The following is a 26,980-nucleotide window of genomic DNA, read 5'->3' on the forward strand; positions in this document are numbered from 1 at the left end:
CCTTCAGATGCAGCTCAGAGATGTTCCTGGTTTACCAGGCCCTTTACATTCAGGCTGCTTCTGTCTGACTTCCCCAAACTTATAATTCACTTTCATCTTTCAAAACCACATCCATTAACCCCGAAGCACTTTTTGAGATGTCAAGATTGGACTCAAACAGTCTCCAAGGTTGGGAGTCCTTGCAGCATCATTGGTTCCATTGGTCTGTGAGCTCCTGTCTGCCCTGGGATGAAGGAGGTTCACACCAGGTTGAGCGTTTGGCCAGCTCTGCTGAGTAGATGCAGCTGGTCCAGGACAGGGGCTCTCCGGGGGCTTCTAGGCCCTGGAGCTGCGTCTCCCCCTGAGATGCTGAGTGACCCGCAGGGGCTCTGGGAGAGCTGCCGCTGGAGTATTGCTCTGCATCGTGTGACCGGCAGGGACCAAGGTGGGAAACAAGCAGGCATTGGATTGATGTTTCGGAGAGAGCTTGGCCCTGACGGGTGGAAGCACGCTGTCCTGGAGACTCCAAAGGTGAAGGTCTGGACCAGGGCTAGCTTATCATGTGCGAGGGTGGTGGGCAGGCTCTTGAGGTGGGTGTAGGTGGGGGGAAGCACGTCATCTCTATTAAGGCACTGACAAGAGGACCCTGGTGTGTCTTCGAGTTATGTTGCATCATGGAATCAGGGGTGGCTTGGGCAGTGGTTGGTCTGAGCTTCTGTTCTCTTGTTGGGGGGGCAGGCAACTGGGGCTGGAACACGGACACACACAGCCCTTCACACACTCCTCATCTGAGGGCCTCCAGAGGACATTTGTGTCTTGAGAATGTTCCAGAGCCCAGGTCGTCTCCAGAGAATGCCAAGGCTCAGCCTGAGACTTGTTCAGCCTCTAAGAAACGTCTAGAGCACATGCCCTGCCCTAGAGAAGTAAATACTCCTGTTCATCCCGGAGATCTGACATTCCAGAAGGTGGTGCGTAGGGCTCTTGTTGCTGCTGGAATGCTTAAGAGCCCCTCTGCGGGGCGTGTGAGGTGCTGGTGGAAACTGACACAGACAGACACACACAGACATATACACACACAGACACACACAGAGAGACACAGACACACACAGACATACACACACATATAGACACAGACACACACACATACACACACACACATCCACATACACACACACACATATACAGACACACACACAGACACAGACACACACACACACACACAGAGACACACACAACCACACAGACACACACATATAGACACAGACACACACAGACAGACACACACACACACAGACACACACACACACACATACACACACACACAGACACACACACACACACACAGACAGACACAGAGAGACATACACACACATATACACACAGACACACACAGACACACACAGAGAGACACAAACACACACAGACAGACATACACACACATATACACACAGACACACACATATACATACACACACAGACACACACAGAGAGACACATACACACAACCACACAGACACACACATATAGACACAGACACACACAGACAGACATACACACACACACACACACAGACAGCTGGAACTTCCAGGATGGAAGCTGGCTTATCAAGTGGAGGGTTACCTCTCAACAATGTCTCCCCCACCTCCTGGGCTCATGGCTGAAAGGTATGGAGAGCGGGAGTCTTCAGGCCTGCAAGCCTTGTTCCCAAAGCAGGAAGCACGGTTGAATTTTGAGCGGGTGCGAGCGCATCTCTATGACTAAATCCAGTGCATATCCTAGAGCTAGAACAGAAAGTCTGTTAGGTCGATTTGAAGCCGTTAAAGTCGTTTCGACCATGATTTATATACAGGGTTTGGCAAGTGGCTTTAAAATCAAAATTAAAAATAACATGTGAAACCCCAGATGGGGAATAGGAGGGTATGGTTCTCACTTCAGCCTGAGGAGTCCCCCTACCCTCTCCAAGCAACTGGTAAATGAATCATGATTGTGTGAGCAGAGGTCGCCTCGCCCGCACACCTATCCGCCCCGGTCGTGCAGAGGACAAAGTCCAATGCAGTGCGTTCAGGCTCCTCACTTCGGCGCTCAGGATAATCCGCACATCCTCGGCTTGGCCTGCAGCTGGATGTGTAAACACCGAATATCCAGGGTCAGGCGGTTTAAAAATGAGCCCACTGTAGTTAAACACTAAAGCCATACAAAAGTGGGCAAGTACCTAGAATCACATTTGGAGGGCATGAAAGGACTTTATCCATGTTTGTGCGTGTGAGCTAAATTGCTTCAGTTGTGTCCAACTCGTTGCGACCCCACGGATTGTAGCCCGCCAGGCTCCTCTGTCCATGGGATTTCCCAGGCAAGAGTACGGGAGTGGGTTGCCATGTCCTCCTCCAGGAGATATGCCTGACCTAGGGATGGAACCCGCGTCTCCTGCACTGGAAGGCACCACTAACACCACCTGGGAAGCCCGTTACCCATTCATGTTTACCCTTATGCTCTCTCGTTGCCTGAGTCAGCTCAGAAGGGTACCAAGAGTCTCAGAAGACTTTAGAGCTGCTGGTTTCTTTAAAGAGTTTGAGATCTTCAGCTTTGTTTTTTTTTTTTTCAATTCTTCAAAGTAGTGACAGATGCAGCCAACATTAGATTAGGGAAGGAATAAGAACAACAACCAAAAAATGTGAAAATGCACCACCACCCTCCATAGAAAGTACTTAGCAAAGGGATGTATCCTGTCTACAGAAAGGACACTGCGTCTCTGATGAGGTCGAGGGTCAGCTCTCGCCAGGCAGCATGGAGTCAGAGCTCACAAGTGCCCCCAGCACTGACCGACCAGGAGGCTTATGCTGGCAGGAGGTGTCGAGGCGGCCAGGCAGCCCCGTCCACATCTCCCCTCAATCCCTGGGGAACCGGGAGAATGCTGACCAATGTGCTAGCCCAAAAACCAGACAGAACTTCAGACGGCGTCCCCAAGGGACCGCCTGTTTCGTCACTGGGACTTAACGGAAGGGGAGGAGCTGCCCTGGGGAATGCGATGCTGTTGAGCTGGAGCGGTTTCTGTGGTCGGGCCGGTGCTTGCACCGTGAGGTCTGGCCGAGTGCTCACCAGGGCCCACTGCGCCCAGGGTCCCCGCTGGATCGGTGCCCTGCGGGCTCCAGACCACCTGGGCAAGAGTGAGGAGCCAGATGGAGGCCCCCCGGGGACCGGCCACACTAACTCACCTGCGGGGGTGGGATGGGGCTGCAGGCGGGCAGAGCTGATGTCGGGCTGGTCAGAGAGGGGAGAAGGGGCCACGCTGGTTGTCGTTTCCGACTCAAAACGCTTAGTCCTGTGGACACGGAGCGTGTTCAGACACGGTCCAGTCTGCAATCCCTCTCGTGCCAGAAACACTGAGTCGGAGGGCAAGAAATGCCTTTTTCCTCCTTGGAATCGTCTAGCCAGAGAATTCCCCCGTTATCGCTAAAGTCATCAAAGAGGGACATCTCAGGGACTGGCGAAAAGTTTGATGATGTCACCCCAACCCAGCTGAATAAACACTTAGGAGAAACCTCACCACCAGCCTGCCCTCTCTGCACCCCAAGTTAGCACGTCTCAGGGAAGGGAAGGGCGGGGCTTCTCCGTGGACGGTGGTTCCCTGTGCTGGAGGGGAGGGCGTGTCATCCCACCAGGGGTATTTGCAAATTCTGCCTCTGGATCGGAAACCCCTCCCAGTAATTCATTACATCTGGGCTTTGTCAGGAGGCCCTGCAGAGTGCCACGGGCAGTAACCCAAACGATCCTACCCCAGCCTCAGACGTCTCTCCCAGAACCCACCCCCACCTTTCCAGGCAGAACGGAGCCTGGAGTTCCTCCTTGAAAATAAAGCGATTAACACCTTATCCGAGGCTCGCTTCACACAGGATCCCTGGAGAATGTTCTCCTTGACTTCTGAGCCCCGGGACCCAGCTTGGCATCTGGCGCTCAGAAGGCGCTGAGAAAAGGCTAATTCACCCTGGAATGTGCAGCACCAAGGGTGACCTTGACGTCAGCCGTGGACTTGGGGGGGGGGTGGTGCATCAGTGGAGGCTCGTCGATCATAACACTCGGCCCATCTGGTGGGGGGCATGGTGATGGCTGGGAGGTGCCGGCAGAAGGAGCTGTGCGTGAAACCGCCATACCTTTTCTCAGGAACCTCAAACTGCTCTAAAAGCTGAATTCTGTTTCTTTAAAGACTGGGTGAATGTTTTGATTGAACAGTTGTTAGACGTGGAAGGACTGTCAGCAGGTGGCATTATGGCCCGCCCTGCGGTCAGAGGGCAGTAGGTAACGTTTTCTGTGTTTTGTGCTTCGTTTCTGCAGGGCGTGAAGAAACTGGACGTGCCCTGTGGAGGCAGAGACTGCAGCGGGGGCTGCCAGTGCTTCCCCGAGAAAGGAGGGCGGGTAAGTCATGGCGTTGCGATAAATATTATCTTCGTTTTACTTCCATTTTTTACCAAGTGCTGGATATCGCCTGCTTAAGTCATTTGCATACAACTGCAAGAAATTTAATGCAGGTGAGTCCATGTCCACGAAGCAAGCAATGATAGAATGCAGAATTGAGTCTATTTATACCTTTCTTAACAAATTGAGAAGTGTTGACCTTCTCAAGCATCTTCTCTCTTGCTCATTGTCATAAATACACGTGTGCATATATGTGTACATAACGCAATTAGGTTTAATATTTATAGTGTATATAAACATACATCTTGTAAAAATATTGCATAAAGAAAGCAGTTGCATTCATACTCTGATATCTATTTAAACTAGAGGACATTGGCATTGACCCGCCAAGAATGCGTAGCTGCATTTACACCCTGGTATCTACTTAAACTAGAGGGTGCTGGCACTGAACCACTGAGAATCACTTTGGCTTTTAAAATTATCCCACACCTTCCCTGAATGCCCCTATGTAAAGGCACTTCACAGGTAAGTCAGAGAGAAAAGGTCGCCCCGAATTATCACAACATCTGGCAAAGTTTGAAATGTGGACCTGATACTCTAACATGTTTCATCCAAGTGTTGCTTTTAAAGCTGATATTTGAGTCTAGGCATCGTTGAAGTTAAAGGGTTTGTTTGTATTCATGTGTGTTTAAGCCCTCTTTGGTGGGTGGCAGTGTAGGGAGTGGTTTTTCGTCTTGCGACGCAAAGTCTTTCGAGTCCTCACGCTTTGGGGTAATTCCTTTCGCCCTAGGGCTCACCCGTGTCCCACGTCAGGTAGTGAGAGGCCTTTGGGACGTCTCGCCTGCGTCTCCCTGTCCTTGCTGGAATCGGGAATCATAGCCATCCTCGGGGGTTCCCAATGAGCTTCAGCAAGTTGAACCCTTGCGTCAGTGTTTTAAGTCGCCACGCCCCCCCCCACCCACCAGGAGGAAGAGATGACCCTGTGGCTGGGTGTCGGGTCCTGCCTCCTTGCAGACCCGAGTCCCCGCCCCAGAAGTCAAATGGTCAAAGGTGTGACGGGCCCCCCTCTGTAGATGCGGGGAGCTTATGTGCCAACACGCGGCCGACCGTTACTTCAGTGGCAGTGATCACAGCGGAGGAGTGGTCTTCTGCCCAGAGATCGAAGCTCCCGCGAGTCTCCACAGGCTGTGTGCATCACGTCAGTTTTTGCTGTGGTTGCTTCCTCTGCTCTCGGTGGGGACTCGGTGCTTAAGGAATTGCTGCTTGAGGATGCTTTCTCAGCATTTCACAAGGAGAAGTATTTTTAAATATATGGAGGCCGTTCCCTGAGACTTAAATTCCCCTGGGGTCCCTGGCTATAGATTTTCCCAGCGATGCTTCCGGAGCAGTGGCGGAAGCCCTGACTGCAGGCTCTGGCCTCCCCAGCTCGGCTCGCTCAGCCTTATACGGGCACAGAGAAGAGAAACCAGTGCTCTGAGATCGCACGTGTCTCTGAGACCTGCCTGTGTCGGAGGGAGCCTGGCTCTGGACCGTTCTTCTCCCTGGGACCCACCAGAGAGAGCCCAGACAGGCCAAGTAGAAGGGGAGCGGGTCTGCTCTTTCTCACTGTTTGCAATTAGCTAACGTAGAACCAGTATGCAAACACTGATGCTTTTACAAGAACATTTTTCTCCCATAAAGATAGTTCCCCCTGATCATTTCCATATGCGATACTGTCCGCACAGCAGTGGCTTATTAAAGGACACCAAGGGTCTTCTCAAAGAGATCATTAGAAGAGAATTTCTGCAGGTCCCCAGGTCTTTCTCATTTAGTAAGTTTACGGCACAGGCGTTATTTCCTGTCATCCCTGATTAAGAAAATGCCTTGAGTCTTTCACCGCCTTGCCAGAACGCAGAAAGTGACACCTTCTGGTTAATTTCATGAACACGAGTAACCTAGCCTGGTCTTGACTTTAATCTGCAGACACATTATCAAATGAAATCAAATTAAATTGAGACTCAGCGGTTGTCTGGGTCGTTTGTTCAAGAACCAAGGCCAGTGATCCGCCCCCCACCCCATTCCGGGATGGCAGGGGTGTTTGGAGTCTTGAAGACAGACCTAAAGTCACTCTCTGGGCCACACAGATCCAAGCTGGGTGGTTCTAACTGAGGCTGCCTGACTGATTCACATGTGCTACTGAATATTGATCAGTAAGGTGATAGGAGTGACTGAGAGTAAGAAGCCATAAAAAAAAACCCAGTGAGAAGAAAATCACTAACCCCGTTTATCACTGTCTACGGGGTAAGCCCAGTGCGTTCCTGAAGTTACTCGTCGTTCGGACAGTCGCATAGACTTTATTAAATCTTCTATGAACATAGAATCGCTGTGTCCATTCCACAAACCTGGTGGACATGTATTAAATCTTTGCCAATTAACAGCTCTACCCAGATGGGATTCTGGTGAAAGCAGAGCTATTTCTGCCCTCCTTTTGGGCCGTTAGTATCTTTCAGAAGTAACGGAATCCACTAAAATAGCCGTGGGCGGACTTTGGGCTCAGAGAGCCGGCGCAGAGTCTGTTCTTTCCCACGTTCTCCCCTGGGGTCCCTCGCCGCCTGTCTTCCCCTCGGTGCCCCCGGAGCAGCCGCGACTGCGCCTGGCCGCAGAGCCTGGCTCCCGGAGCCGCGGGCTCGCCCTGCCTTATACGGGCATGGGGTCCAGTTCCTGCGCTCCTCACCATGGCGACAGCCAGCAGCAGAGACACTCTGTTACTGAATAACTTTGGACTCCAAGCAGAGAGCGCTAATGTGCTCTGGATTCGGGCTCCAGCGTTGTTCTCGTGTTACCGGATGAGTCAGCCCTCACTTACCGCATCGGGCCAGGCTGGGGGGTGGGTGGCGGGTCCTCACCGGGGGAGAGTTGCTTCTCCCAGACCGAGCCGCCTGCTGGGGATGATTCCAGCAAGCCAGTAGCTGGGGCGGGAGGTGGGGGCGGGGGGGCTGAGGCCAGCTGTCTGTGTGCCCCGGGCTCCGCGGTCAGAGCCGGGGGGCCCTCAGGGGGACCCAGCCTCGTCCTCCTAGCTCACAGAGGGGCAGTGACATCCGGCACGGAGACCCGCTCCAAGCTGGGGCCAGAACAGAACGCGGGCGCTCAGACTCTCGGACGAGTGCCTGTCCCAGTGCAGTGACCTTCTGCGTCTGCAGGCCTCCTGACCGATGTTACCCTGTGGCGGGGGGAGGCCTGCAGGCAGAGAGGAAAAGGGATTTCACTCTCCTGCCTCAGGAGTGCTGGTTCTCAGGCCTCTCTTCAGCTGCTTTGTGAATCGAAATAGTAAAGCACTTTAAAAAACGAGTTTAAGACTTAGTTGTTATTGGAGAGCTTGTGTGTCCACTATCCCTACTAAGTTGTTCAGTCGCCAAGTTCTGTCCGACTCTCCGTGACCCCGTGGGCTGCAGCACGCCAGGCTTCTCTGTCCCTCACCATCTCCTGGAGTCTGCCCAAGTTCCTGTCCAATGAATCGGCGATGCCACCCAACCATCTCATCCTCTGTCGACCTCTTCTCCTTCTGCCCTCAATCTTTCCCAGCATCAGGGTCTTTTCCAGTGAGTCAGCTCTTCACATCGGGTGGCCCAAGTATTGAAGCTTCAGCTCCAGCGTCAGTCCTTCCAAAGATTATTCAGGGTTGGTTTTCTTTAAGGTTGACTGGTTTGGTCCCCTTGCTTCCCAAGGGACTCTCAAGTCTTCTCCAACACCACAGCTCAAAAGCATCAGTTCTTTGGCGCTCAGCTTTCTTCACAGTCCAGCTCTCACATCCATACATGACCACTGGGAAGACTGTTGGAGTAATTAGAAAGTGTTAAGTCCAGCCCAGCGACACTCCACGGGGCGCTACACACAGAGTGTCAGTCGCTCAGCCGTGTCTGACTCTCTGCAGCCCCATGGACTGTAGCCCTCCAGGCTCAGTTGTCCATGGAGTTCTCCAGGCAAGACTCCTGAATTGGTTGTCATTTCCCTCTCCAGGGGATCTTCCCGACCCAGGGATCAAACCCAGGTCTCCCGCAGTGCAGGCAGATGCTTTACCAGCTGAGCCACAGGGAAGCCCACTATACACAAAGAGAGGCGGTGACCAAACTCTCAGGCTTGCTTCATCACTAACGGGCACACACTCGCCACACCACGGGTGTCGGCCCTGTATCTTTTCCTGTCCTTTTCTTTAATTAAAGTATAGTTGGTCCACAATGATTCAGATGTACAGCAAAGTGCTTCGGCTGTGTGTATGTGTGCGTGTATTCTTCTTCAGATTCTTTTCCATTATCGGTTATTACAAGACACTGAGCATAGCCCCCTGTGCTATAGAGTCAGCCCTGTTTATCTGTTTTATATATAGTGCTGTGTATAAGTTCCCTCCAAATTCCAAGCTTGTCTTCCCCCACTTTGGTAACCGTAAGCTTGTTTTCTGTGTCTGCGTGTCTGCTTCTGTTTTTCTAAATAAGTTCATTGGTATCATATTTTAGACTCCACGTGTAAGTGATGTCATGATACTTGTCTTTGTCTGACTTAGTTTAGTATGATCCTCAGTAGGTCCATCCATGCTGCTGCACATGGAGTTGTTTTGTTCTGTGTAATATTCCATTGTATGTCTGCACCCCGTCTTCCTTATCCCTTCCTCTGTCAGTGGACGTTTAGGTTGCTTCCATGACTTGGCTGTTGTAAATATTGCTGCAGTGAACCCTGGGGTCCAAGTATCCTTTCAGACCATGCTTTTCTCTGGGTGTACGCCCAGGACTGGGGTTGCTGGATCAGACAGCAGCTTTCATTTTGGTATTTTTAAGGAAGCTCCAGGCTGCTTTCCATGGTGGCTGTACCAGCTACATTCCCACCAGCAGTGTGGCAGGTTCTGTCTTCTCCTGTTTTCTTTTCCTTCTTTCTGTACACACGGTGGAGGCCGGAGGTGGTCGAGCTGCAAGCGTCAGGGGGAATTTCTGTTACAGAATTCCTGTTGAAGCAGAGTGAGTGTCTCCATGGGATTCGAGGCTCCATAGCACAGGGAACAGGAGAGACAGCGGGTGGGCCTGTGATTCAGCCAACAGAGACGCCTTGGCCTGTGCACATTACCTCACCGAAAAGGCTGTGAAGTGCTCAGATTTTTCCACCTGAGGGCAATATAAATCATTATTCAGTTACTTAGATTCCTAGCCCCTCAGCCCTTTGATTTTTTACCATAAACTCAGGTAAGATAGGTTATTTCAACTTGTGAACAGCATCCACCTTCACGAGGCACCTGTTTTCCGAGGCAATCAGGTGTTTCACAAATTGGTAATCCAAAGACAGATGAAGTCCCCAATGTTGGGAATCGTCGAGGTGGTTGGACAGCCCCGGAAGCTGCAGTGGGACTGGGAGAAGCCATGCTGTGACTGGTCCCAGGGCTGTACCACCTGCCTGAGCCAGAGGCCCGGCATCTCCCCACTCCGGGCGGTCGTCACCCCACGTTCGCCCTCCCTGGGCCTGCCAGCCGGACCCTCGAGACTGAAGCCCCCGCTCCTGGAAGGGTGAAGCTGACAGCCCCCTCCCTTCAGCAGAGACTGAGCCGGCACGAGTTGGCCGTTGCATTTTTTTTCAAGGAGCTAAGAGTTTCCCACAGTCTGTGGGTCCCTGGACTTGGGTCAAAGTATGAGCAAATAATTCTTAACCTCACAAGTTCCTTAAGTTCAACAATATAAATCAATGTTAAAGAAAGCAGAGAGGAAGGGAGTGAGGGCAGAAGCACTGTGAACAGAACGCTTTCGGAGGTGGGTGGCGGCGGATGGATGGGGTGCGGGAAACGCGGGCCCTCTCGGCAGCCCAGGTGGGTGGTGACCGAGACCCTGGCCTCGGGGAGCGGCCAGGGGGGCCCCGAGCGGCCCTGAACCACGGTGATCATGGCCACGTCTTCTCCCAGGTGAGCTGTGGCCTCGCTAACAGGCGGTCTCTCCTGTTGCGTGTTGCTGCTCAGCACCCTTAAACGTGTATAACTGGGAGGTGGAAAAAAACGGATATGTGTTCTGTGAAACAGCTCAATGTAAATTTGAAAATGGGTCGGTCCCTGTGGAGCCATGGGGAGGTGCTCAGCGCATAGATCTTCAAGCTGCATATACACACGGTGTGTGGTCCGCCACTGGGGGGTTCCCCCGCGCGTGGCCGCCCGTCTCAGCTGCGCCGTGACCCTTGCTCGTGTGGAGCACACACAGCGTGCTGTCGTGGCCGGCCGCCTTCCACACCCGCCGCAGCCGCTCCGGGCAGGCGCTGCTCAATGGTCTGCCCCACAGGCCTAACAGAAGACACCCCCGGTCCGCTGCGCACAGCCCAGAAAGGGCAAAGAATGATTCAGAAATAGCAGAAGCCCGCCTGGCTTCTGGGCTTGTGTAACCTTCGTCTGCACATAGCTCTCACCTACTTTTGACATCACGGGCTTATTTTTAGTGCCTGTCTGGAAAGGCGGTGGTTCCGGCTAGCTGGACACCGTCGTGGCTGCAGCCAGCTCAGTTCCTTGACTCCTCTCTGCAGGAAAGGCGGCCCCGCAGCGGATCTGGACGATGCCCGCCTGAGGCGTGCATCGCACACCAGTGGTGCGCTTCTAAAGGGGTGCTTTCTTTCATATATGCCACGGTTAAGAACCTCGCCTCCTTTTAATAATGGAATTTTACATTCTTGCAACCCTCAAAATCTGCATTTTGTGTCATCTGCACACAAGGCGTGTGTCTGGAAGAAGGCGGTGCTTCTGTGAGCGGGAGCGGGGGCGGGGCCCCGGAGCAGCAGGGGTGACCCCAAGGCCGGGGCGTGCCTGGTGTCCTCAACGGGCTCTGTGGGAGCCAACGTGAGCCTCGCAGAGCGGGAGGTGAGATCCGTGGTGGGGGAAGTCCGAGGGAGTGGGGCGGCATCGTGGACTGAGTTAGCGAGACCCGTCCTGGAGACTTGCTTAGAGGAGCTGCTTGACTTACAACTTGCTCAAGTCACCGAGCTCTTAGGGGAAGCACATGCGGCGTGTACTTTGGTGAGCCACTCAATTGGGGGCGGTTTCTAGTCAACAACGGTACCAGGAGGGGTTAGGGTTAGCGCAGTGTTAAAGAATCCGCCTGCCAATGCAGGAGACACGGGTTCGATCCCTGCTCCGGGAGGATCCCCTTGCCCTGGGACAGTTAAGCCCATGCGCCCCAACTACTGAGCCTCTGCTCTAGAGCCTGGGGGCCATAACTCCTGAAGCCCGAGTAGCCTAGAGCCCGTGCTCTGCAACCAGAGAAGCCACAGCAATGAGATGCCCATGCGCCGCAACCAGAGAAAGCCTGCGGGCGGCAGTGAAGACCCAGGGCAGCCAAAAGTAATTAACTTTTAAAAAAAGAGACGCCGGGGAACGTGGCCCCGCACACAGGCGGTCGGTGACGCACAGCCAGAGTCGGCTGCCACATGAAGTCATTCATTCAGTGAACATCGTTTGCACATCTATCGCCCCATCTAGGCACCAAGGAGACAAATAGAGCAGTTCTTACCCCTAAGCTTTGCCTGATACTCCAGCCTTGTGCTCTCGGAAAGAATTTCCTGCCAAGAGGGACGTGTCCTCTACCTGCCCCATCCACCATGGCTGTTTGAGCCCTTGAAATGTGGTTCGTGAGATGGACAAACTGAGTTTTAGATTTTTATCCCATGTTGGTTAATCAACATTCAAACCGAATAGCCCCCTATGGCCACTGGGTACTATCAAGATGACAACTGTGAGTGTCAAGGTGGAGAGTGGAGGAAATACATGGTAAACTGGTGGTGAAGAGGTAAGAATACAAAAAAAAAAAAAAAGAAGTATACTCTGGATATTAAATCTGAAATGCAAAATCAGGGTTTCGTGAAAGTCAGACCAAGACTTGTAAACTGCCAAGCTTATATCTTTACAAAAAGAAGGGTTTTGTCGAAGAGTAGAGACCCCAGTGTCGGCACGTTGGCAAAGGTGTGCAGAATGTGCCATCAGTCAGTGAGGATTAGTTTCCTGATCGGTTTCTCCCTCATCTTCCCCCCGAACCCCATGGCCTCTTAGGGGGTTGGCTTTGCCAGCTCGAGCTCCGATCAAGACCCTCCCCTTGGGAAAGCTCCTTGTCCGCGTGTCTGGTTCAGGGCACCTCGGTGGTCAAGCCCCACAGCTTCCGACCATAACATCACTCTTGCCGTCTTTCCAGCGAGATTGTTGTTCAGTCGCTCAGTCGTGTCTGCCTCTTTGCGACCCCATGGACTGCAGCACGCCAGGCCTCCCTGTCCATCACCAACCCCGAGAGCTTGCTCAAACTCATGTCCTTTGAGTCGGTGATGCCATCCAACCATCTTGTCCTGTCATCCCCTTCTCCTTTTTGCCTTCAATGGTTCCTAGCGTCAGGGTCTTTTCCAGCAAAGTTAAGTAAGCATTTTCTTAAAGTAGGACTTTCGACCCTGTGCTGTAGAAACAATTTAATTGTGCAGCTGGAGAAGAGACAAGCGATTTGCAGGACCCCTGGCTTCCTCCCCCGCACCCCGCCCCAATGTGGTAAATATTTAATTTCAAAGGCCCATTCTAACATGAGTCACAGTTTGTTAGATAAACGTTCAGTTTGGAGCCTATCTGAAAGGAAGACTACATTATTAAAATCTTAAAAAAGACAAAATTGTAATACTTCCTTACTACATGGACTCAGAGAACATCATTTTACACAGACTTGGGTGACTGAAAGTCAGCACTTACAGAAAAAATTTATTTCCATGATCATTGAAACCATCATGTCCCTGATGAAGCATGACAAAGTTTACCCTGGATTTCTATGTTGCGTACCAGTAGAATGCATCATTAAATAATAGGAATCAAGAAAATCCTTGGTGAAAATTAGTCATGATGGTTGTCTAGCATTTATCAACTGCAACAGCAATTGTCCACGACACAGCTGCTTACGGTAACAGCAGAGCAGATATTAATATCTGATTAAAACAGTAGAGTCAGCAGAGGACGTATTTACGGTAGCACCGTTATCCGTGATGAATAATGACGCGCTGGCACATGGGCCACTCAGTATCTGAGTGCAGAGAGAGAATCTAAATGTTTTCATATTTTATTTACCCAGTTCTCCCTCTTCTGGAGAAACCACACACACACACACACACACCACACACACACACACACACACACCCCCGCTCTGGCAGCCTCGACCAAATTCCTTCATAATGAAAAAGTCATACTACACCCTGGTCTCTAGGTGTTGCTAAAGAAAGGTGCCTCAAACATTCATATCTTGCGTGAAGTGTCTAGCTCTCTAGAAATACCAGGGGACGATCACTCTTTCTGAATTTCCATCCAAACGAAAGAAGCATAGCGCATTCATTCTCAGAACTCAGGCAGAAGAGAGAGTGAACTTGAGAGAGAAAATGACATTTTTTAACCTTGACGGGTCCCTGTTCTCTGAACCCTTTGACCATAAACTGAGGTTCGATGTTTTTATGGAAAGCTGGGACATTGGGGAAAGTATGGTTTATGCAAAAGGACAGAAGTGAAGCCTGCAGGCCAGCCAGCTGGTCATGCGCATGGGGAAAGGGCACGTGGATTCGGGGCGGTGGCCTCAGCGAGCAACACCTCGGGGAGGCCGGGGCCCACACCCCCCACCACCACCAGGGATGGTGAGAATGGGATTAAGTGGGTTCCGGTCCCAAGCTGACGCTTCTGGGGACCTGGGCTTCCTTTCATGGCTCCCAGGGAGACGTGTCTGTGGGTTCAGAGGCCAGGTAACGCTAGTGATGCTGTTTTGAGTTTTGGTTGAAAGTCCCACACAGACCCCAAGAGACCTGATAAGCTGGGGGAAGAGAAGGAACGCTGTCCTCTGCTTCTGAGCCAGCCTCAAGCTCCGCCTTCGGACGCCCTGGTCTCCTACCCTGTTGGAATGTTTTGACAAGTAGAGCACCGAAGCGTCTCGCTTTTCTCCTAGATCAGGAATGCCAGTCTTCAAAGACCTTTGTTTTCTTTCATTCACCTCCAGTCCGTCCTTAGTAAACATTTGCAGGCTTTCTAAAACGACCCCGAGCAAAATTCTTACCAGCCGTGACATGCTTTCTAAATGCCGCCTGGAAATAGAAACGTTCCCTCCGACTTTGTCCTCCATCACGCGGCAGGAAGAGACGGTCTGAAGCCCTCGAGTCTGCATGTGGAAAAAGCGCCCACATCCAGCTCCTCAGGTCGGTTGGGACAAGAGGCTGAGCGCACCGCATCCAAGCCCTCTTACACGAGGCTGTGCCTGTGACAGAAAGCTATGGCTTGTCTGGCAAATGTTTGTAGTTACTCTTCTTATTTTCCCCCAGCGGCTGCAAATAATAACCAGAGGAAGATGGTAGAAATGACCAATCCAGCTGGCGCAGGCATAAATTTTCTCACTCTGGGGCAGGGCGACGGTCATCTTTTCTCTGCCTGGTTTTCTCTTTGAATCAGAGAGACTACCTGTATCCCTAAGAGCCGGTGGCAAGGACGCTGCATACATCCCTGGTGTGAATGTATACTTAATATTTAAATAGGTCGATACACATTTATTTTTAAACACCTTAGGCATGGCAGGATTTTCTTAAGAAACTGTCCAACCTGGGAGCCTGAAGGGCCTGCGATTCTGAGCCCTCTGACATCCCACCCGAACGAGCCCATTGTGGTGTAGACAGCCAAGTCTTTCAAGTCGTCAGATGTCTGACTCATATGGGAAGTACAGGGCAGGCCTTCAAAGGGGCGCATTTCCCCCCTGATTAGAAAGATCAAAATACTCCTGTCTCCTTCCTCTCTGTGTCCAGCCTCGAAGTTTAAATTCTAGAAGAATTGAAGCAGAAATAGACCTTCCAGGAACCCAATATGAGCCCTGTATGGATGGCATTGAAATCCCGTCATAGGAAGAAATGTTTTTATATTCAATGCACATTTAGATAATTCCTAAAGATTTGGAACCAAAAACAAACGAAAAAGCAAACCAAAATGAAATGGAATAATTAATTCTGGGTAAATAACATCTTCGGCCTAGTAAGTTCTCAGCTGCATTGTCACCATCGATGTTTTTTATTAAAATGTTTTCTTTGTAAGGCCTGTAAATGTTCTTTGGACTTAAAGTCTGTTCTAAATTAAAAAAAACAAACAAACAGAGGACAATGAATTTTATGGTGATGGTGGTGTCTCCATAATAAAAATTAAAGTGCTAGCGTATAGTCGTTAGCGCGCATGTTTTTTTTAGATAATCCACTCCAGTTAGTGACAGTGGCCTTTTTTAAGCCTTGTGAAGATACATCTCTGAAGAATCCTGATGTCAAGGTCAGCTGCATGCCTTGCGCCCGTATTCAGCATCCGCCAACAAGACTAGTGTCTCTGAGATTCAGTGAAAGACCCTGGCTTTGAGGACTGATGAGTTTGCAGTGATTTGGAACAGAATGAACAGAATCCCGTGACTAACTGCAAAGCAGTTTTCTTTTGTTTGTGTGGCTTTTAACTTTCTACTCTTTTCGGCCAGCTTAGAGAAGGGGCCGGTGTTACACCTCGGCAGGTGCGGAGGGCGAGATTCACAAATCCTGAACAGGTTTTACTGTGAGAGCCCCCAGCGTGAAGCCACGCCGTCACAACCTGGAGGGAAGAGTGGAGGCGGGGTGGGTAGAGGCTGGATGATTGAAGCAGAAAGCTGAAACTGGGAAGGTGGTTTCCTCACTCGGAAGCCTCGGGGGAAATTCCTCATCACTTATCACCTGATACTTTACAAATATTTGCATTTCTCATCATAGAATGATAGAAGTGTTGGGGTAGCACATTGACAAATCTCCCCCCACCCCGCCCTCCCCGACTTCTTACCCCGGAAGGACTGAGGAATACATCTGAGACTTCGGAATATTCATTCTAAGAGTACTCCAGAGAAGAAAGGACAGGCTTTCCTGGTTCTTTAATGAACACACAACTCAGAATAGATTCATGCATATCCAGAGTAAAATTCACTACAAAAATTACTCAGTTAGTGGAAAATATAATATGATACTGGGGCTTCCCAGGTGGCTCAGTGGCAAAGAATCTGCCTGCAATGCAGGAGACGAGGGTTCGCTCCCTGGCTCGGGACGGTCCCCTGGAGAAGGAAGTGGCAACCCACTGCAGTATTCTTGCCTGGAGAATCCCATGGACCGAGGAGCCTGGTGGGCTACAGTCCACGGGGTCGCAGAGAGTCGGACGCAACTGAGCACACACACGTCATATGTTACTGCAGAGAAAAGAATCTGACTCCTAAAAGCTGAACTGAGAAAGTTCAACTTGTCTTCCAAACCACAGTTTCCCTTTGAGATTCTCGCTTAACATCGAATCCCACTTAAAATTTCCAGACAATGAGGTTGATTCCACAGCTTCACTTAAAAGAAACTCAGTGTAAGACACGTCACGGCTGAGAAGTGGAGGGAGCACAGCTGAGCCCAGAGGAGATGTCCTCCGGTCCACTTGTCAGCTCCACGTCTTTCTTAGAAAGAATTTCTCCGCCGGCTGGTATTTCTCTTGCCTTTGAAGAGTATATCTTCAAATCAAGAGATGCCTGGGGATGACATCAGTCTGTTCTCCTCAAGTGTTGTATAGAAAAGAACTAAAGAACATCCCGAAGACATAGAATTCACCTCTGCAAGTTGTAGAATAAAGTCATATGCGTGCAGTAGTACTGTATTTGAATAGTCACTTTTCTTAAAGTCCCGGTCAACTAGAGACAACCAGGACTAAGTAACAGCATTAGGATGTTTCATTTGAAATCCAGGAAAGCTGGATGTGTTTGGTTACAAGACAGCTACATCAATAGCTTGAGGTGAGCTTCGATCATTGTTACTTTACCAAATGCAGTTCGTGTTCCCAATGAACAGTGAGGCTAAACAAACCAAAAAGTCACAGTTTGGAACAGAGAAGCAAGGAGAACGGGTGACTCGTGCCCAGAAAACCCCAAGTCCCCGAAGGGCTTCCGCAGAGCGTTTTTAAGGCCGGGTGACGGAGTGGGATCGCAGAGTGTGTGATCAGCGCGTGTCCCCGTCTCTGGAGGGTGCGGTGGCAGCGTGGTGTCACGGGGGTTAGCGTTACCTGTCCTCAGGCACCAGCGGGTCTGGGGGCTCCTGGTCGTCGAGTAGTTAATTTCTTCCATCTGGTGGGGGTTTTAGCATCTGTAACACAACTCAGGAAATGTGCATCAGATACTAGTATCCGGGTACTATTATCAACATGTTATCTTCAGAGAGGAGCTGCAGGGGAGGCTGGGGGGTGGTGAGGTGTCCCAGGAAGGCCCCACAGGACCCTGCTGGCCTGCTTGCAGTTAGACCCCAGATGTAACACCACGGATAAGAGCACACTCCAGCGCTCCTGACGGGCGGGGCAGGGGACCGGCGTGGCCGTCACGGCACCCGGAAGGCGGCCCCCGCCGCACTATGTGCCGTGACGCTGTCGCCGTCGGAGAGGCTTGGCCTTGTCACATGCCCGCTTCCTGAACAGGAACCCCGCCTTCCCACCCCACCCCACAAGTGCACGCGACCTCAGACGCCCCGGCGCTGCCTCTAGCATCCGACCTCGAAGCTCCTGGAACTCCAGTGGGCTGTCTCTTCCCTCGTCCTTCGGCTGGCCCCCTGTCCTCTGAATCCACCGATCTCAGCAGAGCATGCTCTCCGAACCTTTTTCATATTGAAGTGTCTTCTGCGTTACCTGCACCCACCTCCTGACCCCAGATTCGAATCCCCTTCTTCCGAGTTCCTTGCTTCCCTCCCGGGGTCCTGGCCTCCGGGTTGGAACCTGGCTTTCTAGCAGCTGCGTGACCGCCCTCCCTGGCCTGGGTGCTGTGGGTCTGGGAGCTCTGTCGTGCAGTCACATCACGTTATTGCATTGGCTCACGAGCAGCGTATTTCTACCCAAAACTCCGTTTTTTTCTTTCAGGAAGTTTTTTGTTATGTTGCTGCTTGTTTTTTGTCTAGTGATTATTGGTCTTCCATTTGTGCAATTGATTTTTTAACCTCAACTCAGAGTTTAATTCTTGTGACATCTTGAAAGGTGCAGCTAGTTTAAAGTGAGGGTCCTCTTTTTTCATCTCTCTTTACTTGTTTAATACTGATCTAATTCAAACACAGACATTCCGTGAAACGGCCAAAAACGAGATGTCTAAATGTTAATTGCCGCTGGTATTTTTAGGACTTTATTTTGAGGATAGCATTGATGAAGAAGGATTTGTAGCCATCTGCAGACCCTCAAGTAGAATAATCAGACCGAGGAAGTAAACAAAAAGAACTTTGTGGATGAAAGTGAACTCCTTAATTCCAGAAGATTTAAAAAGACTTCTTTAGTAGAAGAAAATAAAATTTAACAAAGAGAGTGCCCTTCAAAAATGTCAGTTATCTTGGAAGGAAAGATGAGTCATGGAAATGGCCTGTTCATGGGAAAGATGAATAGATGAGTCCTTTGAAACTGGCGTTTCTGAAGGATGAGGGACCCTGGACTGTCATTCTGCATCCTTTCCTGACAGTCGCTGAAGTGGTAAGAGGTCCTAGAGTAAAATAATTCTTCTTAGAATTGACACACGTGCTACAGGAAATAACCTCAGATTTCTGAAATGTGTCCGTCATATATGTGTGCATACACATGCGTATGTGTATTTATGTATTTTAATGTTATATATTCTCTATTCAGACAGTAAAAAATCTTCCTGCAATGCAGGAGACCTGGGTTTGATCTCTGGATCAAGAAGGTCCCCTGGAGAAGGCAATGGCAACACACTCCAGGATTCTTGCCTGGAGAATCCCATGGACAGAGGAGCCTGGCGGGCTACCGTCCGTGGGGTCTCAAAGAGTTGGACATGACTGAGCGACTAGCACTTTTACTTTCAGTCTATGTTTATTAAATATTACATCTTTTCTGTGTATGTTTCCAGGAGACTAGCGTTTACTGTCACTGAATGCCCGTCTTCACATGTTCAACATGGGATTTCAGCTATTTATAGCATCTAATCTTATCTTAGAACTTAAAATAAAGCCCTGGGTGTATTTTTAATGTGCTGAAATTTCATTAGAATGCGTTAATAACTTTGTACATTTGTCACATTTTTATATCCAAAAGCTAGTCCAGCTATTCCTGAGCACTTTGAACAAGAATAAATAAATATTTGCAAAAGCATCAGGCGTCCTAGACACGCTTCTCCTTTGAGCATTGATATTTCCGGCTCTTGGGGAAGTTTCCTCGGGCGGTGTCACTGCCCTGAGCGATAAGGCTAGGATTGAACTCTTCTGCCTGGGTTCTCTGACGCGGGCAGTTCCAGGAATTCACTGTCATTCCCGTTTCCACCTCGCACTGCCCCACTGATCCCTATATTCTGTTGGCTTTGCGTCAACAGGACTTCCTGGAATAAACCAGCAGGGAGCTGGCTCACCCATGGGAGAGGAGCCTGCGGGCTCAGCCACGATGACAGTGCCGCCGGGAGGAGCTGGGGGAAGCCCCTCACCTTCCGCTTTCTGCTGTTGCTGGTCAGCCCCTCAGTTGCGTCTGGCTCTTTGCGACCCCTTGGGCTGCAGCACGCCAGGCGTCCCTGCCCTTCACTATCTCCCGAAGCTTGCTCAAACTCATGTGCATTGAGTCGGTGATGCCATCCAACCATCTCAGCCTCTGTCGCCCCCTTCTCCTCCTGCTTTTGCTTTTTTGAAAATAAGAATGCTATACTCCCCCGCTCCTGATTTTTCAAGTGTCCTTATATATTGCACAGAAACTTAAAGCATAAAAGGAACATGTTCCATTAGATATTTCAAGACGGTGTTGACAATAATGCCATTGATTTCAGACCCTCGGGGTCTGATGGACCACCCTGGAGGTGGATCTCTGTAAGGCCCTTTCATGGGGATGGGGTCAGAGACCAAGAGAAAAACCTTCCCCAAACCTTTCAGTAAACTTTTTTGTTAAAAAGAAAGAAAGAAAGAAAGCTTCCGTCTCTGAAAACCACATTGACTCTTTTTTTTTATTTGTGTGATGTGTGAGCTGTTTCAGCATCTCCTAAGTCTGACAAATCAGGAATGTAGAAGTGAGAGGTGTCATTCACACAGTTTCACTTTTCTAGAGTTTGTCTCATGTTATTCTTTAATCAAAATCATCAATGTTTTGCTACTGTTTCAAATTTAGAGACATTTTAATGTTATTAAATAGTATCTGTGTGTATATTCCAATTATTTTTATGTGCTATTTCTGAAAGACAAGTAACCTTTTTTGCCTATAAACATGTTTTCTCCTACTGCCAAGAGAGAGAGAACCTGAAAAGCCAGAAAATTCCCCATTAACTATAGATATTGCTACTCCTATATTTTTCTACAGTGCTTTAAATCTCATTTTGTGGTCACTATGGTGAAGCCTGAATTATTTTGAAAGCTTCATATGAAATAATCGTTAGTATCTTGTTCCATTTTAAAAATAGCAGGTGTTTCCTTTTGGAAGCTTCTGTTGTTTGTCTTCTGTTTATGTGTCTAAATTTCCCATTGTCTGGAGCGTGCACAATGCCTGTTGTGGAAAGTCATTGTTCTGGTTCAGCGGATTTTATTTTCAGAATTTGGTGTGGAACCTGCTGTATGCTTGCTACGGGGAAACGAGCTGCTCTGTTCAATAGCCGTGTGGGTCAGTGACTCAACTGTGCATTTCTGGACGCATGGTAGTTCTCCTAGCGGGGATGTCCGTTGCCTGTTTTTGCAGTTAGTAAAGAATCGTCGAGATTTCATTGTCAGTTCTTCCGACCAGCGCTGTTACTCAGCGGGGTGTCTCTTCCGCTCTGGGGCTGCAGAAGAGCCACACTGATCTAGATTCCCAGACTCCAGGATCTCCCTCACCCACGCCGCCCGAGCAGTGCCCACCGGGCGGGTAAGGCATCTCGAGGGTGGGACGACGTTCTCCCGGTGACCGCCCTCCTCACCTGCACAACACTGATGTTTAATTGTCCTTCTAGTAGCTAGTGCACCTCGAGAACTTGTTTTATCTTGCCTTCGGGGAGTGTCCATTGCAAAAAGGGTTTGGTGGTGAGATATTTGACTTCTTTGAAAAATAGAAATCAAATATCTCACTGAACAGTCTTCCCAGTGGAACTGGCTGATAAAAAGACTCCAGTTGTCAGCGGAGCTGGAATCTTCTTCCTAAGACAGTGGTGGCTTATCCTGTTCAGTCTTAGCACTTGACATGACTTGGGGGAGGAACAGAAGACAGCATCCAGTTGGGTCTCTCTCAGTTGAAAGGACGCCTGTCCTCGCCAGTGGGTGGGATGTTTGTGCCTTTGGCTGCCTGAACCCTAGTCCTTCGAAGGGTCCAGGGAGCACCTTCTGTCTGTGTTAGAGCAAGAGAAAGTGGGAGTAAATGCGCGGTTCCTGTCCGCACTGAAGCTGGCAGAGCTGAGCGTCTGGGTCCCGTGTGTCAGAGCGTGAGCGCCATCTCCGTGGCCAAGGCTTCTGACGGCGGAGACTGTCGAACTGCTACTTGATGCCGCCTTGCATACATGTCAGCCACTGCCTTGATTCACACGTTTGGCATGTGGGTTGCAATCATCACACAACACAAGTTAAGGAAATAACTGATGGGGGGGAAGTCCTTCCCCACCCCCTCAAAAAACATATAGATAGATAGATCAATGTAGATATAGAACAAATTCAAAGAATTTTTTTAACCTTTTCTTTTGTATTGGAGTATACCCTCCTAGGGCTTCCCGGATGTCTATAATGGTAAAGAATCCCACCTGCCGATGCAGGAGACTTAAGACACACGGTTCAATCCCTGGGTCAGGAAGATGCCCTGGACTGTGGCATGGCACGTCTTCCCTGGTGCTGGGAGAGATTGAAGGGAGGAGGAGAAGGGGATGACAGAGGATGAGATGGTTGGATGGCATCACCGACCCAGTGGTTTGGGTAAACTCTGGGAGTTGGTGATGGACAGGGAGGCCTGGCATGCTGCGGTTCATGGGGTCGCAAAGAGTCAGACATGACTGAGTGACTGAACTGAACTGAACTGAACTGAGGGCGTGGCAACCCAGTCCAGGACTCTTGCATGGAGACGCTCCATGGACAGAGGAGCCTGGCAGGCTACAGTCCATAGGGTCGCATAGCGTCAGCACGACTGAGGCGACTTAGCAGTGCATGCATGCATAGCCGATTAGCAATGTTATAGTTTCAGGTGGACAGCAAAGGGACCCACTCGTACATACACACGGATCCCCTCTCTCCCAAACTCCCCTCCCAGCCGGACGCCACAGGACACTGAGCAGAGTGCCCCGTGCTAGCGCAGTAGGTCTGTGTCGGCTATCCACTTTAAATGCAGCAGTGTCCATGTCCACCCCGCGCTCCCTGCCTCTCCCTGCCACCCACGCTTTCCCTTGGCAGCCGTAAGTTTGTTCTGTAAGTCTGTGAGTCTCTGTTTTGTGAGTAAATTTAATTGTAGTATTCCTGTTTAGATTCCACCTATAAGGGATTTCCTATGATATTTCCTTCTCAGAGAATTTCTGATCCAGGAAGGACATATTCTCACTTGTAAATCACATTTTGCAAACAAGAAAACCGAGACCCATCCTGGTCTGGGGAATGTGTCTACAGAAGAGGCTCGCAGTTTCCAGGTCCCCATACCCCCAGGAGACGCCCCGGGAGCAAACGAGTCTATAGAATTGCAGCAAGCCTTTTAAAATGGACTTAAAGAGCTAAAAGAAAGTAATAAGAACTGAAGCGACTTGATTCCAAGAATCAAAAGTAATCAGTGAATTATTTACCGAGGAAATAACCGAAGGGCATGACACTGCCAGAATTCAGATTAAAACTGGCCCCAGTGGGGCCTTCCTGTGTGGGGCCTTCTCTACGGACAGCGCGTGAATGATGTGGAGGAGATAGAAGCACTGTGAAAGGCCAGGAAGAACATTTCCAGCCTGATCTAGACCCTCCTTAGGCAAGAAACCCAGTCCCTCCATGCGTTCCCTCGATCACAGCGTGATGGTAAGACAACCTGTCTCCCAGGATCGCGGGGGACAGCCCTGTGTGGACATCAGCCGACAAAATCACGAATGAAAGCGCTCCAGGGGAGACAGCACGTCCAGATCTCTCGAGGACGCTCCTCCTCTGTTCTCCAGAGTCTGATGGGAGACGCGGTCTCAGCAGCATTCAAGCCCTTTATAGTGGTTCTTGGCGTGCCTCAGCCACGGGCACCTGTTCAGAGGGTACCGTGCAGACTGCAGGTCCTGCGGCTCCAGTAGGACCTCTCCCCGGGGCCGGGTCTGCCCCCGGGACAGGGGTTAATGTCCAGAGACATTTTGGGTAGTCACAGCTAATTCTTATTATCTAGGTCTTCCCCTCCCCCCCCCACAATATCATGTATTAGTCCTGTTTCTGATTTTTTGGAGGAGATCTTTGTAAAGGGAATTCTTCCCATGCCTTTACTAATCCACAGAGGTTAGAGGCCTTTTCCTATACAGTTTTAATAGGTTAAGGCCTGCACGCATGCATATTTTTAAAAGTAGGAATATTTACTGTTATATTCAGAGAAGAAAAGAGAGTCCATGAGACTTGCTGAAGCGCCTGGAGCCTCAGAGCCACACGTTTTATCTCAAACCCAGTGCTTCAAAACATCCCCTTTTCCTTGACAACCTCACCCCAGAAGAAGGAAGCCAACCCCAGCCTTACTCATGTAAACATCTGAATAACCAGGGATTCTTTAGAAAAGCTAGTCCTCAATAAATTAAAATACTGTCATTTCTGTGGGGAAATAGCAACTGGTGAGGCGATCCATCAAGCGCCGTGAGCATCATCCCTCTGCCAAGCGAGTCCCACCCTCCAGCCCCGACAGGACTCTGCCTCGAGGACAGCTCAGCCAGGGAGTCTCGGGTCAGCAGCTGCTTCTCACTCCACGTGGGGCTTGCAGCCCGGGGTCCTCCTGCCTGTCCGAAGTCCAGTGCCTGGACCCAGCCTGGGGTGGACTCTGCCTCTCGCGTCGTCCGCTGTGGTGTGGGCGGGCGTGTGCCTCTCAGAGCAGCTTGTAAAGCAGAGAGAGGAAGCTCCTTGAGGACGCACGAGGGCTGAAGGAGATGAGGTGTGTGAAACAGGCGGCCCAGAGCCGGGCAGGCCGCCGTCATCAGCTTGTCCTTTGTGTGTTTGCACGCGGGCGCCCGGCACAAACACTTTAGCTGCACTGTGGTCGCCCCAGGAGCCCGATCCCACTCCTTATTGTTAGCCTTTTCAGAGGACAGATCTGGGCTAGAACTGCAGTATTTGCTGCTGCTGGATTTTCCACGGCTTCCTGACACAATGGCTGCCTCATCTGTGTCTTGCTGTTGGATCACTATGCTGCTAAGCTCGGGGGTGTAGAAGCCACTTGGCTGGTCTAAAAGGACCTGCATACATCAGATCACGTGTGGAGGGAGAGGACCCCCCTCCACCCATTCCCAAACCTTCTGTGTCATCCAAATGACTTCAAACAAAGCAGCCATGCGGCCGTGGTGTGTTTGAGGACCGCTGTTCTGCAAAACAGCTGCGTGGTGCCAGAGCATCCTTGTTGATGAGCCAAATGGAATCAGTTCTTTCCACAGCACGTTTTAAATGACTTGAGGGGGAAGAAAACGAGACTTGGAGTTTTCATAGAACAATGTGCACCCGTTTTCCGCCCACTTCCCCAGAGAGAAATGTATGAATCACCCCACCACAGCGAGCCGAGTATGAAAACAGGTGCTGCTGCAGAGCGAAGCATGAATCCTCTTTTTCCTTAGATACCGCACAAATAAAGCAGCGTTTATGTACGGTAACTCTGTGCATATACCCCATCTACAGTGACCTACACATTGAATATGATGTTCTGCAAAGCACATAAGACTGAAGAATCTGCCAGACATCACTCTAACAAGTTAATACTGTAACATGATGTGTTAACAATGTAACAATCCAAATAGCACTTAAAAAAATAAATGGTTTCCTCAAATTGATACAATAATAAGAGAAGGAATATTAATAGAAGAAATCCACAACAATAAATCATGCCCTGCAGCCCATCTTAATGGGTGAACAATTTATTATATTTCCCAAGCAATTTTTTTTCCAAGGAGGTCAAACATAATTGCACATTTCCCTATTTAAAATGTACACTTTGAATAACAGAAAAATGACTGGTAGATAATTTTCTTAAAGATTCATGGCTAGTTCAGTGGTAATAGATTTCTGTTTATATTAACCTCAAAGAACAGAGTTCAGACTGGAGTTGGAGTGGCTGTTTCATTGTGAGTTATGGATATCATTGTTAAAATATGTACTCCAAATAAACTGAAGATTTTACCAAATTTTGGCCATACGATTCTGGCAGAGGATCAGCTCAAGTAGGTCTTGCAAACATCACTCTCAGTGCATCACATTTTTTAAAAAAGACCCTTGTTTATCTTCTTAAACGTTTTCTTCAAACTTGGGGGAATAATGGTTTGCTCTCAGCGTCCATCCTAGGATGCTGGCCTTTCCCACCATGGAAGATGGTGTCAGAACAAGATCCAGAAAAAAACAAAAAGGAAGCTCGCTGTTTTCCTGTTGCTTGATGTTATTGGACATACATTACTATTTGCAGTATTCAGGGATAAGACAGGGAGGGAGTGGGGAAGGACTGAGCCCCGGAAGCTAATACTGTCCCACGCTTTCCCTAGGAGAGGGCATGGATTCAGAGTCACCTCACCCTTCAGTAACGGGGGCCCAGGAGTTAGGAGGTGGGCTGGTCAGTCACCGGCATCAAACAGAGGTCGAGTTGTGCTTGTTCCAAGCCGAGTGCAGAGAGCATTTGCATGTTACCACCCAATGGTTGCAGTCTTGTGTTAACTTTGTAGAACTAAACCGATTCCTCATAATTATGTACACACACACACACGCAATCAGGGTGCACTGAAGCATTTGGGGAAAGTCAGTTATATTTTCATTTGACAAATGCTCACGTGCTACAGTGTAATTATGGACTGAATTTGTAGGTTTATATCAAGTCAAAAATAGACTTTTTCTCCTTTTGGCTTTTTAGATTGTACGAAGTTTTAATAGAACCAGAAGTCCTTGGGGGAAAACAATTGGGGATTATTTTTTTCAATCTACATCATGTGCAAACCAGCACATGTGGAATATTAGTCAGCTATAAAAAAAAAAGTGCAGTGATGCTATTTGCTGCAACATAGATGGACCTGCAGATTATCTTACTAAGTGGAGTAAATCACAAATATCATGTGATATCACTTACATACAGAATCTTAAAAAAAGACACAAATGAATTTATTCCCTAAACAGAGGCTCAGAGACACAGAAAGCATACTTACAGTTACCAAAAAGGAAAGGAGGTGGGGGAGAAAGAAATGAGGAAGTTAGGATTGACATATGCACACTCCGTATAACATGGGTAACCAGCAAGGTCCTCCTGGATAGCACAGGGAACTCTATTACGCAGTAACCTATAAGGGAAAGAATCTGAAGCAGGACATATATAAAGCACAGCTTCATCGGTTCATCTGTCACTGGGCAGCCACGTCACGTCCACGCCTCAGCTACTGTCGATGGTGCTGCAGTGAACACTGGGGTGCGTGTGTCTGTTCAGTTTTTGGTTTTCCCAGATACATGCCCAGGAGCG

The 26,980-nt window shown here is 49.7% G+C and overlaps 1 protein-coding gene across 1 annotated transcript in view; it reads left to right on the forward strand.

Moving 5' to 3' along the window:
- Window positions 1-26,980, forward strand: part of COL4A2 (collagen type IV alpha 2 chain) — a 160,805-nt gene that overhangs the window by 45,193 nt on the left and 88,632 nt on the right. The window contains exon 4 of the mRNA XM_065902160.1: window positions 4,309-4,389. Coding sequence (XP_065758232.1) covers window positions 4,309-4,389 — 81 coding nt within the window. The remainder of the gene's footprint in view (window positions 1-4,308; window positions 4,390-26,980) is intronic.

This window comes from Muntiacus reevesi, chromosome 11, assembly GCF_963930625.1.
Source record: "Muntiacus reevesi chromosome 11, mMunRee1.1, whole genome shotgun sequence".
NCBI classification, from domain to species: domain Eukaryota; kingdom Metazoa; phylum Chordata; class Mammalia; order Artiodactyla; family Cervidae; genus Muntiacus; species Muntiacus reevesi.